The sequence below is a fragment of the Tribolium castaneum genome, chromosome 9, assembly GCF_031307605.1.
Source record: "Tribolium castaneum strain GA2 chromosome 9, icTriCast1.1, whole genome shotgun sequence".
Taxonomy (NCBI): Eukaryota; Metazoa; Arthropoda; class Insecta; order Coleoptera; family Tenebrionidae; genus Tribolium; species Tribolium castaneum.
The window spans coordinates 3358669-3371338 of NC_087402.1; the positions used below are offsets into that span (position 1 = coordinate 3358669).

General features: G+C 37.1%; 2 protein-coding genes and 1 long non-coding RNA gene across 4 annotated transcripts; 2 read left to right on the top strand and 1 right to left on the bottom strand.

Annotated features, from left to right (window-relative positions):
• Nucleotides 1-721: 721 nt before the first annotated feature.
• On the top strand, nt 722-1826 carry LOC107397851 (uncharacterized). Its single transcript, XR_001574878.2, has 2 exons — nt 722-1317; nt 1367-1826. It is a non-coding gene; the product is annotated as an uncharacterized LOC107397851 (long non-coding RNA).
• A 4119-nt stretch (nt 1827-5945) lies between these two features.
• Nucleotides 5946-8244, top strand: ND-39 (NADH dehydrogenase (ubiquinone) 39 kDa subunit). 2 transcript variants are annotated; one of them, XM_064358974.1, is made up of 6 exons: nt 5946-6103; nt 6246-6445; nt 6492-6919; nt 6968-7129; nt 7181-7595; nt 7643-8244. In XM_064358974.1, the coding sequence occupies exons 1-5, from the start codon at nt 6067-6069 to the stop codon at nt 7548-7550; spliced, it is 1197 nt and encodes a 398-aa protein (XP_064215044.1). In that variant the 5' UTR covers nt 5946-6066; the 3' UTR covers nt 7551-7595; nt 7643-8244. The 2 variants fall into 2 exon arrangements, with proteins under 2 accessions (XP_064215044.1, XP_975235.1); XM_970142.4 differs by having other exon boundaries at nt 7181-7644.
• Cap-D2 (CAP-D2 condensin subunit) lies at nt 7588-12411 on the bottom strand. The gene is made up of 10 exons (XM_970150.5): nt 12180-12411; nt 11016-11848; nt 10633-10965; nt 9959-10586; nt 9810-9909; nt 8979-9762; nt 8736-8929; nt 8241-8684; nt 7924-8194; nt 7588-7877 (listed from the first exon to the last, which is right to left on the bottom strand). Exons 1-10 carry the CDS (start codon nt 12295-12297, stop codon nt 7638-7640), a joined length of 3945 nt encoding a protein of 1314 aa, XP_975243.2. The 5' UTR covers nt 12298-12411; the 3' UTR covers nt 7588-7637.
• Between the last annotated feature and the right edge of the window lie 259 nt (nt 12412-12670).

The window sequence follows — 12670 nt, forward strand, 5'->3', positions numbered from 1 at the left end:
GTCTAGGAAATTGGATATGGAGTGTTGAATGTTTATAAACGTCTATTTAAAGCACAAAAAATGTACATACACATATTGATTTTTGGCTCTAAAGCATTCTGAATTAATTTAAATGCGAAATTTCCATTAAATTAGTCTCGCTAACTAAAATTGGAGCTACAAGGAAGTCACTCAATACCTCCCATAACAAGCACATTACAAAATCTCGCTGCGATTTTAGTTGCAGCTGAGGACAGCCAACTATTCAAATTCAAGTTACAATTGAAAATTGTTGAAGTAATAAATACGTATTTCTGAAATATGCTGTTAAATTTGGGTTAATTAACACTCAAAATGCAAATGGAAGTAACTTTGTTACAAAGTCGCCAAACACATTCTAATTAATTTATTTGATTCAATTTTGACATTATAAAGTGACATTATTGATTCCATAGTAACACGCATAAGTAGTGATTTATTCACTAGTGAATTAAAACGGTTTTAATTCACTAGTGATTTAAAAATTATTCCACTATTGATTTAAATAACTTTAATGAATACCAACAAATACTTTTATTTAAAAATAAATGTTACAATTCTCCAATTCTACAGCCTCCAAAAACTCCCACAATTAGAACCACTTTTTGCAGCAAATATTCATCATCTGAAGCAGTGTCTAAAAACTTTTCCATTTCTTCGAAGCTGAAGACTTTAGATTTCCTCTTTAAAATCGCTGATTCTAGCTATCAGGCGTTCATTAAAAAAAAAACTCGCAGCATGCGTTGAATTTTTTACGTATTTCTTAGCTAGTGCCTATGGTACAAATTTGGCATTGTATTGTTGGTTGCCTATTAAACCAGAACCTGACATTTTTTCGTTCCCGCCAGTTTCTACCAAAACGAGCTTGGTTTTTGTGTGATTTTCTGTGGTTGTTGTTTCTGTTTTCCGAACATAAACCGAATAAACCGAATAAAAAAACAGTATTTTTCAATACTAAATTTCGTGTTTTCTTGATTTGTAATCATGGTGTATACCAGTGAACAAAAAGCCTTTTTGTTGGAAAGTTATTTCCGAAATGGAGAGAAAGTGAACGGTGTTTGGAAATATTCAATTCAACCGTGCCTGGAGGAATTTCGAGAAGCTTTTCCTGAGGTTATCGTCTATGAAGAATTTAAAAACCCTTTTCACTGAAATGTGAGCTTGTCTCGTGGAACTGCGTCCACCTCGCGTACAACAGAACATTTTCATGAAGCTGTGGAAGAACCTCTTCATCCAGAAAAATAGGTGTTTGGGCGGCTATCAGCAAAAGAAGAATTGTCGGTCCAATTTTGTTTCAAGGTTGAGTGTTTTTTCGTAATGTTAGAGTTAAAACTACAGTTTAATGTAGTTTTCAGGAACACTAACTGCAGTACGTTATCGCGAAGAAATTCTTACGCCTTTTATCGAAGAACTTCACGATGAAGAATTACGAGATGGTTTGTTTCAACAAGATGGTGCAACAGCGCAGTGCACAGCAGAAACTTCAGACTTTCTGAGAACGTTTTTTGATGACAGAATAATTAGCAGGAATACAGCAAATGATTATCCCCCAAGATCATGTGATTTAACGCCTTGCGACTTTTATCTTTGGCCACGCATTAAAAATCCAATTTTTGTTACACCAATTCCAACTATTGATGAATTAAGACGACGCATTCAACAGAAAATTAATGAAATTAACGAAAATCCACTTGAACTGACTAATGGGTTAAACAGTGTTCGAAGGCGTTGTGTTATGTGTGTTGAGCAACAAGGAAGACATTTCCAACAGTTTTTATAGTTAATAAATAAATATTTTTACGAAAATGTGTTATTTTTTAATTGTCAAAAAGTAAGGTTATGAAATCTTTCAATTTGACAAGTAAGTGCACGAATTAATCATAGACATACAAAACAATTGTTTTTTAATTTCAAAGCACTCTAGAGTTTTTTTTTAAATGAACGCTTGATATTTTTTCCATACGCGTTACAATTCTCGCACTTTTGCAAATAAATAAACAACTCGTTGTTATGGAAATTTGATTCGCATGTGATATGATTTGTATAGACCGAACGGTCAATTTTAACATTTTCTTGCATTTTTTGGTAAATTTTGGTCAAAATTGAATAAAAAAATATATACGACACGTGAATTAAACCTATTAATTTGCTCGCAGAATTAATCCACTCGCTTGCGCTCGTGGTATTAAATTTTCTTCTCGCAAATAAACAATGGTTTAATTCACTTATTGTATAATATTTATAATAGACACAAATCAAACACACGCAGTTGTTTAAAATGTGTTAGGAAACAATTTTTCGACACCACTTCAAGCTCTTTAAAGCTCGAGCGGAAGTGGCAAAGTTTTTGTGATCATATTATCATTTCAGACATCAAAAAAACCACAAGAGTTACATCGATTTCCCAATATGAGTTTTCTTTGTGACGTGCGTGGGTAAATGAACCACTTCAGAAGGCGAAATCCGGAAAACGCTTTTAAGAGTGTCATAAAAAAATAACAGTGAAACACGAAAAGAATACTACAATATGTAGAAATGAACTGTTTTAATCACGATCACTCCATTTGTTAGTAATAAAAAATAATTAAAAAAGCTACAGCTGGGGCTGACACTGAATTAAATTTTATTTGCTTTAAGCCGGATTACACCCGAAATCTTTTAATGAAATTTTTATTTCACCAGCTTAGTTAAACACTGATGTGTGCCTCTCATCAAAATTGCTTTCATGTTGCTGGTATTCTTAAAGATGAAGTTTCTAAGTAATTAGGTTCTTTGAGCTTATTTAAATTTTTAACTCTTCTTGTTTTCAGGTTTCACACAAAGCTAAGCAAACTTTATATTAAACAAATGCAGTTAGAAGGATCAAACAACATTTTAATACATTATTTTTTGTAAAATGAAGTAAATTTTATTTATTTTTATTTTTACTTTAAGTTATCGGGAATGAGATCACAGTCAGTTTGAAATACGACCTGATGGACACAAATATAATAAAAAATATCAGTGAAATTCTTTTTCAACTCTGCTAAAAATACACCATTTCATTCACTTTGATTTTTGCGAGCTTCCAAACGTTCCCAACTTATTACATTTGCATGTGTTTTCAAACAAAAATGACAAAACTACGTATTAATAAAAATTTGTGCAATAATACGTAATTACTTTTGCAGGTGCGAATGAATTCTTGGAATTTCATTACACGAAAAGCCTAAATATTGCTAATAAATATTTGCCAAGAGCGCGAACAATGATATTAAAACTTTCTCATTACAGTAAGTTTCTGTGGGTGAAACAAGAAAGTTAAGCAATACTTTCCATGAATATGGATCTCTTTATTTGCATATTAATGTAACAATTTTATTGTACGCAGAAAGCTTCCGATACTGTGTTCAACAATCGCAGAATACCAATTTAGTGCCGACAAAGTGTAAACTTTAATACCCATTATCATGTAGCTAAAATTGGCTTTAGATAGGACAAATCAGGATAAATCCCGGCTAGAAACAGTCATTTTTCGTGAGAAGGGGTTTGTAATGACGACGACCCTCGCATTAATTCCCAACAAAACCATGGGCACATTTGTCCCGGGAATTAATTCGAGTGGAACTACGCGCCTTACAAATTATGATCTATCACCGAAAAGTTACGATAAAAATCGTGTTTGGTTATGAGCATAATAATTTTAATGAGCACTTGCCTCAGATGCACTTACATCGTAGCTGTTCTCTTGAGAACAATTCAAACACAGAGGAAGGCTAGTTACGTGAAAAGTTATATTTGAAAGTTTTATAAAGAGGTAATAAAGATGGAATTGTGGAATTAGAGAACACATAAAACTACAAGACAAGAAATCATAAAATAAAACCCCGAATTCACAGTCTGTTTATTTTTGTCGGAATATGTAAATGTTGCTGCAAAAACAATGAGTAATTAGGGCGATTTCGGTCAATCTGGCCGAAATTGCGTTTCGATTCGCATGTAAATGTGCTCACAATTAAAAACTAGAGCCGTGCGAAAATAAATCAGGAAGATAACGTGGCCAGTCAAACATTTCTTATTTTACATCCTTTTGTGCAAGCCGGTCACGTAAAGCAGCTTGCCAGCAAGCTTTTAACTTTGAAAGTATAGCCACCGTCTCCTAGACTTAACTATTTTTCAATTGTTGGACGTCGAAAAGCACAATCCGATAAAACACACATCGGATAAAATGTTTGGAACGAGCAAATATCACATACAAAGTCAATGGCCTTACAAGCTTCTGTATACTTAATCTTAATGAGACGAGAGAGTAAACAGAGCTTGTCACCAGTAACGAATCCACGAGACTTCCTTTCAGGATTTCAAGGAAGCTTTTTAGGAAACTGGAACGTTAATTTGTTTCCAGGCTTTCAAATCGTTGATCATTTGCTGCCTAATAAGGTCTTATTAAAAATGCAATACTTCGAATAATCAAACGAACGGCAAGGTGGTTTAATAGAAAAATACTACCCTCATATTTGTTATTTAGATTCTGTAATTATCAGAACAATTTATTTTGTCTCCCGGGAGTTATCTGCTAGATAAATTTGTGTCTTTGTAGAAAGTAATGGCGGTGTTATATACCACTATAAAAAGCATATTGCCTATAATTTACTCGAAACGATGTAATAAATGATCCGCCAGCTTATAACGTAGTATCTCTGATAAAATAAACAAACTCTGCTCGGAATATATATTTTTCGAAGTGAGGGACATTCACCCTAAAGGAGAAGCAATAACCCGATAAAAAAGGTCTATGGTTGAAATGGATGTGGAGGACGTACAGACGATTTCGAGAATAAATAATGCGATACTTTGACAAAATAAAGTTAAAGCAAATGAATGTGAACAGCAATTATTCATTTATTATTTATTTTTGACGTATAACTAATGTGTTTTCCATGCATTTTTAATTTATTACTAAGTTTTGAACTTCTTGATGAAAAACGAAAACAATATGAAATAATTTTAAGAACCGTAAAAAAAACTCTGAGATTAGATTTTACAAAGAATGAATGAAGTGATTCATAAATTGAAAAGAGCAGTATTTAACTCCCACGAACGAGCCTTTAGGCAGGCCATAAACCGGGGTCATTTACCTAGCGCCTCCACCATTTGTCATCATCATCGTCAAAGTCACGTCCTTTTATTACAAGTTTCAGCAACGGAAGAGATAAACCGGTCACAATATTCTCGGCTTTGTTTCCATTTAGGTACGCTTCAGAAATCAATAAAGCGGACCGTAACTACACCTACAGAAAGCAAATTTTCAACACTTTTAATTTTACAGCAGCTTGGGCTTTTGTCTTTTCTGTAAGCGGAATGTTATTGGAATGAAACGGTGTCAAAAAAAAAACTTCAAGCGTCTTTAATAAAATTTATTGCGTTTGTAATAAATTTCTACACACTTTTACAATTATAAAACCATTAATTATTAAATATTGCAAATGCCTACGTATTTTTATATTGTTTTATTTAAGCCAAATAAATTCAAACAGAATTGTTTCAAATTACATGTCCAAAGTGATGTATTGTTGAAAATATTTGTTTCGCTCTGAAGCATTCCAAGTTTTGATGTTTCCGTTTATTTTTTTTAACGATTGCTGAAACTTAAAGGAGACTTTTGCGAAAAGCTAAAGAAATACAAATTTGTGCGATTTATTTTATCAGTTGATTCTTAAACAGTTCTTGTAATACAAAAAATACAGATTGGGTCTGGTTGTATCAAATCCGGATCAGCGTTTTTTTATTTTAAAATAACAAAATGCCCACTTGGTGTTGTAATTAACAAAAAATATAACTAAAGACAAAAAAAACAATTTTTCAAAAATATTTTGGTTGCTGCAATGTATGCAACCAGCAATACAACTTTTTTTTAAATTGTGCGGCATTCAAAAAAATATAGGGCTTTAAGCAAACACAGCCTGGTTCAAAACGGTTTTAATCTTAAAAAGGTACTATTTGAAAGAATTAAAAAATAGAACTTTTCTTGACAGCTGATCCTGTCAAATACCAGACAAAATTACAAAAATGGCGGCTGTAATATTTACAGGGGCCCAATTATTAAGTGAGTAATATTTAATGTTCAATTATGTAATCGTGTAGAAAATACCGCTTTTGATTTCCGTTTTACGTCCGCATTGTGTAAATCGTTTGAAATAATTTCGAAAAAATGTATTACATAACATAACCTCTACCGTTCATTTCAGAACAACAAGGGGGTTTTATCGGAATCGCCTACGTAAAAACAGCGAATTACAGCACCGAAAGCAAAGCGTACAACTTATCAGCTTTAAAACGGGGAACTGGTGGTAGATCCAGCTTTAATGGAATAGTGGCAACAGTTTTTGGGTGCGGGGGCTTCATAGGACGTTATGTTTGCAATAGACTTGGAAAAAACGGCAGTCAAGTAAATTCTCATATTGGATTACTCAATAATAAGTGAGAGATTTTAGTTAATCTTGCCCTACAGAGGCGATCCCTATGATGTAATGCGTTTGAAAGTATGTGGGGATTTGGGCCAAGTATATTTCCACCCGTTCGATTTAAGAGATGAAGAATCAATCGAAAAAGTCTGTCGTTACTCAAACGTAGTCATAAATTTGATCGGACGAGACTGGGAAACGCGAAACTTCAGTTTCGATGATGTTCATGTAAAGGGCGCACGACTTTTAGCAAAAGTTGCCAAAAGGTCGGGGGTTGAGCGATTTATTCATTTGTCGGCTTTGAACGCCGAGGAGACGCCTGAGGCGGTCATCTTGAAAGGGGGCTCGAAATTTTTAGCGAGCAAATGGCGGGGGGAACAAGCCGTCTTGGAGGAGTTCCCCGAGGCCACTATTTTCAGGCCTGCGGACGTCTATGGCCAGGAAGACAGATTCTTGAGGTAATAACTAGTAACTAGTTTTAATTTTTAATTTTTTGGTGATTTTAGATACTATGGCCATATTTGGAGACGCCAAGCCACCTATTTGCCCCTATGGAAAAAGGGCGAAGAAACTATCAAACAGCCGGTGTTTGTCAGCGATTTGGCGTCTGGCATAATGGCCGCGCTGAAGGATTCAGACACTGCTGGAAAAGTCTACCAGGCCGTGGGGTATTTATTTGAATTTTTACGTAAAACTGTTGTAATGTAACACTTTGGCAGTCCGAAACGGTACTACCTCTCTGAGCTTGTGGACTGGTTCTTCAGGGTGATGCGTAAAGACAAAGATTGGGGCTACTGGCGGTACGACATGCGCTACGACCCCATTTTCCAAATTAGAGTCACTTTGACTGAAAAACTGCGAGTTGGTTTCCCGATTGGAAACCTACACTGGGAGCGCGTCGAAAGGGAACATGTCACAGACGTGGTCCACAGTGAAGTTCCCACACTTGAGGATTTAGGTGTGGCTTTGACACACATGGAGGACCAAGTCCCCTGGGAGCTGAAACCTTACACTTATGGTTTGTACCAAGGTCTTGTTGACCTGGAGGAACCCTACACCCCACCGGCGCCACCTACTCCCGTAGCTTAAATTATTGTATAAAAAGGAAACTAAATTCAAACACACGTTTAAATGGTAAAAACTTTATTGAAAGTAACAATAATACAACTGTCTGTTTTAAGAATTTCTTCTGTTTCTTGACGTCTTATTTCTGCTAGGTGTACTTTTAGGTAGCGCATCCTCCCCTGAGTCCTCTTCCTCGCTATCTGACTGCACTTTTCTCGCCCTTTTTGCTGGCCCCTTTTTCTTTCGTCCCGTTCTTCCCGATTTTGCAACCGTTGGTGGTTTAACAGGGGGCCCGCCTTCGTGAATTTCAAAAACGGACGCAATACAATTCTCGATTTCCGTAACAATTGGCTAAAACAGACACGTTATTTTGAGCTCATTTCTAAATAATTGTTACTTTTAAATCAACTCGACCGACTTTTGCCTTGCCACACTCATTCAATATCTGTTTAAAGGTCGAGTAAACTTCCTCATCTGTGACATTGTGCCGGTAAAGCGGGAACATATCGCGTAATTTTTGCAAGGCCTTGTCGTTGTAATTTATTAAAGACAGGCAATAAGTTATATTCCGGTTGAGTCTGACGTTTTCGTCTGGTGTGTATTTGTGGCACAGACGGTCAACCAAGTTTTCCGGCCGTTTTGGCACATCGATTAAATCAAACAAGAACCTGTAATGTTTCATAGGAACGAAAAATAAAAATTCGCAAGACTCACTTTATGACGTATCTTAGATCAGCCTCAGTGATCTCCTCTTGTTTCACCAAATAACTGAAGATATCAGGAATGAGACTAACGATGTTATTGTTGTCTTTTTGAGCAATTTTTGTGAAAAAGGATCTACAAAGTTGGCTGACTTCCGGATCGGGATCAATCAAACAAACCGCCATCTCCGATATGCGACTCGATGCTCTGATCATATCTCTCAAAATTAAATTCGACAGTGAGAAAAATGCATTTTTCCGCACTTCGGCTACTGAATCTTTTAACATTTCGGAAAGTCGCGGACTCCATGGGTCGATTATATTCGGAAATCTAGTCAACAAATCGACACAATGCATCGAAATCGTCGATCTGATATCAGGATGACTCGTTTTTGCCAAAATCGTGAACAACAGCCGGATGTTTTCGGCACAGAACTTGCTTGAAATCAACATGTACCTGTGGGCGAGTTCAACAAGTTAAAAGTGTGATCGATAATTATGTTATCACCTGGAAAGCGTTGTTACTGCAGCTGTTTGCAGCAAAACATCGCTGTAAATGTCCGGTCTTTGACAGAACTTTAGTACAAAAGGGGCATATTGTCCTAAAACACCTTTCTTGGAGACGACGTCGTTTTCTAAAGCCTCTATTATATATTCAGTGTCGACGTCTTCAGCTTCAGCCCCCAGCACGATACTTCCACTCTGTAACAAATGTTTGTCTCGTCAAAAAAAAAAAGTAACGTGATATTACCAGACTGACATCGCTTGCATTAGAGGTGTCAAGCACACTCTGTCTTTTACTTTTCCTCTTATTCTTTTTATTGGCTTTGGCCTTTTCGCGCTCTTGTCTCAGGTAAGTCCTCCTTTTCATTTCCCGGTGCACGCCGTTGTCCAAATACTCCAAAAATTTCAACGCTATACACCCCAACATTTCAAGAAACCTAATACTTAAAACGATTGTTTGCGGCCGCTGTCTGAACCGCTCATCAATTTCTTTAATAATATTCTCGATAATTTCCATCGGTTTCGAGCACATTCGGAAGGTAAAGTCGGTACAGGCTTGCATAGCTTCGGAATAGTACGGCAAATCATTGAAAAAATTCTCGATTAAGTTATCCGATAACTGGTGAAACAAATCCTCCGTTTTCTTGATTCTGAACGGTGTTTCCTCACTTTGAACATCGATTTTGTCAAGACCTGCCACCGACAGGAGCCGAAATGAATTCGCCAAAAACAACATATCGCTCTTGTATTGTTGGCTGAACGCCATTGTTGCAACAACATTCAGGTTTTTTGTTATTATCGTCTTTCTGCCCATCGCAGCCATTCGGAGCAACACGGCCGCTGCTCGGGCATCTTCGGCGGAAACGTGCTCGTGCTGGGTATAATACTGCCAACACCTGTTAATAACAGCGTTGTCCAGAATGCCCTTGGCGGTCCATTCCGAGACAACGTCTTGAAAGTCCTCCAAGCGGTCGTAGGTTAAATTCCTCAATAGTGCAAACAGGCGGTTTAAAATAGTCGTCGTGTGCTCCCTACAGTGAACAGTTAAAAAAAGGCAACTAGAGTCACTCTGACTTACTCCATACTCTTCGTATCAGTCACCAGATAAATGGTTCGGAGCGCCTCAGTGACCGCACTTTTGCGTTCTTCGTGGTTAGTTCGCATCATTTTTAACATTTCTACAATAATACACAATCAATTTTTTGCTAAATCAAATAATTGTGTCACCTATAATCCCCTCGTTGGCGTTATCGATTTTAAAATGATAGGCCGAGACAAAAAACTTGATTGCTTCGTGGGTGTCACTCATCGTGTCTGAGAGCAGCACCATCTTCATTGGTTCCACGACCGAATGAATTGTGCGTAAAAACTTGACCATGTCTTCGAAATATTTAATGACCCCTTCCAGTGCCTTAATTTTCTCAACATCTTCCTGGCTCATACCGGCCGTGGTTCGCATTTCTGTTAAAAATTTAACAGTGTTGATATAAAACGAGCGCAGAATATTCATGTAGAATTTGGCTTGATCTTCGTTCGCAACATTTCGAGACTCCGGAATGTTGTTTGTGAAGCGGCGACACATTCGGAACGCTTCGGCGTATTTTTTTTCATGCAGGAGAGATTGAATTTGCTCCGCAAATTGTTCACTCTCGACTGACTCTCTTTCGTCCTCATCTTCATCCTCGTCTGTCTTTAATTCTTCCGTAACCACAACTAACAAATCGTTCTCAATCGTTAACCACCCAGCTTCCAGTTCTTGCACTTTTGCCACCAACTGTTCCTGGTAAGCTGCTTCCATTTTTCGCAACAATTCGATTTTTTGCGCTAGTTGTTCCTCAGCTTCGGATAGTTGGAGCTGAAAGTTTTAGTTAAAAATGAAACTCACAATATTAAGTAGCTACTTTTGCCCCGAATGGATTACACTCCAGAAAGGTGGTAACACAGCTGACTGCACATTTCCTCACCGTTGCCGATTTATCCGACAAATGTCGCACCACTTTACTTAAAACATCGTTCTGAATGACCAAAGGTATGGCATTTTCCTTCTGGAGCCTGTTCAAGTTTTGTATAACTTTCGCCCGAATTATGGGCGAATATTCCAAAATGTGTTCCGTTAAAATATCGAAGCACGTAGCGCGCGAGTCTTTCTCTTCCTGATTTAAGTCGTGTCTTGTTAAAACGTGTAAAATAATTTCAGTAATGACGTTAAGAACGGCTGTACGTAACGGAACAGACTGAAATAAATTCGTTAGTTTGAAGACGTTTTAAATGACGTGGACAATACTTGGTGTGCTAGATAGAGACTGAGATCGGTTACTTCAGGGAAGACTAAGTTGGGGACCGTTTTGGCCAACTCTGTCAGAAAAATGGAACAGCACCGTGTCCCTTGAACGTCTTGGACTGTCTCAGTCGCTTGCCATTCCGTCGCCTCAATGATGAGGTGATGAACCAAGTTTTGGCAACTAAACTGCTCCACCATCATTTTGATTCCCTCGGGAACACAGTGTACTACATGTTCGTACATGCACACGTTTCGTATCATTCGCGCAACGAAAGTCTCGCCGAAGTCGTACGACTTTACCAATTTACCAAACACGCCGAATATGTCCATAATCACCACTTTTTCCTGTTTTATGGACGGGTTTTGTAAAAGACCGAAACATAATTCGCTCAACAACTCGATGTACTCGTGTTCCACAATCGGCGGTTGCCAGAAGACGTTTATCGGTCTTTGAATTATGTTATTCAATGCTTTCACAACCTCGGATTTGTTTACGCCGAAGTTATCGTGCTTTTTCTCCTTTTTACCCTTGCTTAGTAAGTCGCCAGAACGTTTGTTTTTTTCCTCCAAGTACAGGACGAACTGGACAAAGATGTACGTCAGCATTTTTAAAACGTTGGCCATTTTCGACTTTGATTCCTCACTCAGACTGGCCGGGTCTTCGACCAGGAAGAGGATCGTGTCGTTGAGCTGCTTGACCGCCTTCAGTAAACTGTTGAACCCTTTCTGAATTACATCGATGGATAGCTTATTTTCTTGATGCAAAATGGAATAGTAGGTGTCGAAATTGTCCAAAATAAAGTACGGGCCCTCTTCGAGAAGCCCTGTTCGAGCCTCTGCGACAAAAATTGAATAATAACACTTTTCATAGGAAGGTTTTAATTGTTTCATGACTTTGAGTATTAAAAAATAATCTTGTAATGTTTTTTTTTTATTTTTTAAATATATCGCCAAACGATAAACTTATGTAATTTTCAACAGTTTCATTCGAATGGTTCGGTTTTGAATTGAATTTTAAATTAAAACACGCCGAAAAATTGCAAAAGCAAGTTTCAACTAGTGATAGAATGAAAATCCCAGAGGCGTTTAAAGACTCAATTTTTAAAATTAGCCCTGTATGCAAAAATGGGGTCCAGATAAGTCCTTGAAGCCGAATTAAAGTCATACCTTCAAGTTTTTTGAGGATTTCAGAAGAAACCACGACATTCTTCACAGTGTATTTTCTTTCACTTTCGTTCAGAAGATCGGCTCGATTTGTGGGGATTGAAAAGACAACCCCGTCCATTTTTTATGTCAGTAATTATTTAAAAAATGATAAAATATACACAAACTTATAGCTAAAAACACAATGACAACCACTGACGCTGACGGTTTGAAAAACATAAATACACGTTGCCAGATGTCGACCTCGTCTTGTGTATTTGTGTGAATATTATTTATAAGAACCAAACGAAATGATCGTGGTTTCAATATCCCATTTAGGGGACACTAGCCGTTGCTTCTTATTACTCAAATAATTTAATAATCCATAAAGAATGTGTAATTTTTGAAGTTGTTGATTTGGCAATAGTGCTACGATATTTGAATTTGAAGGAAGGACGCCGCCGGAAAATTACATTTATTTTTGGTTTTGGAATAAATTTACCTAATCTGAGAAA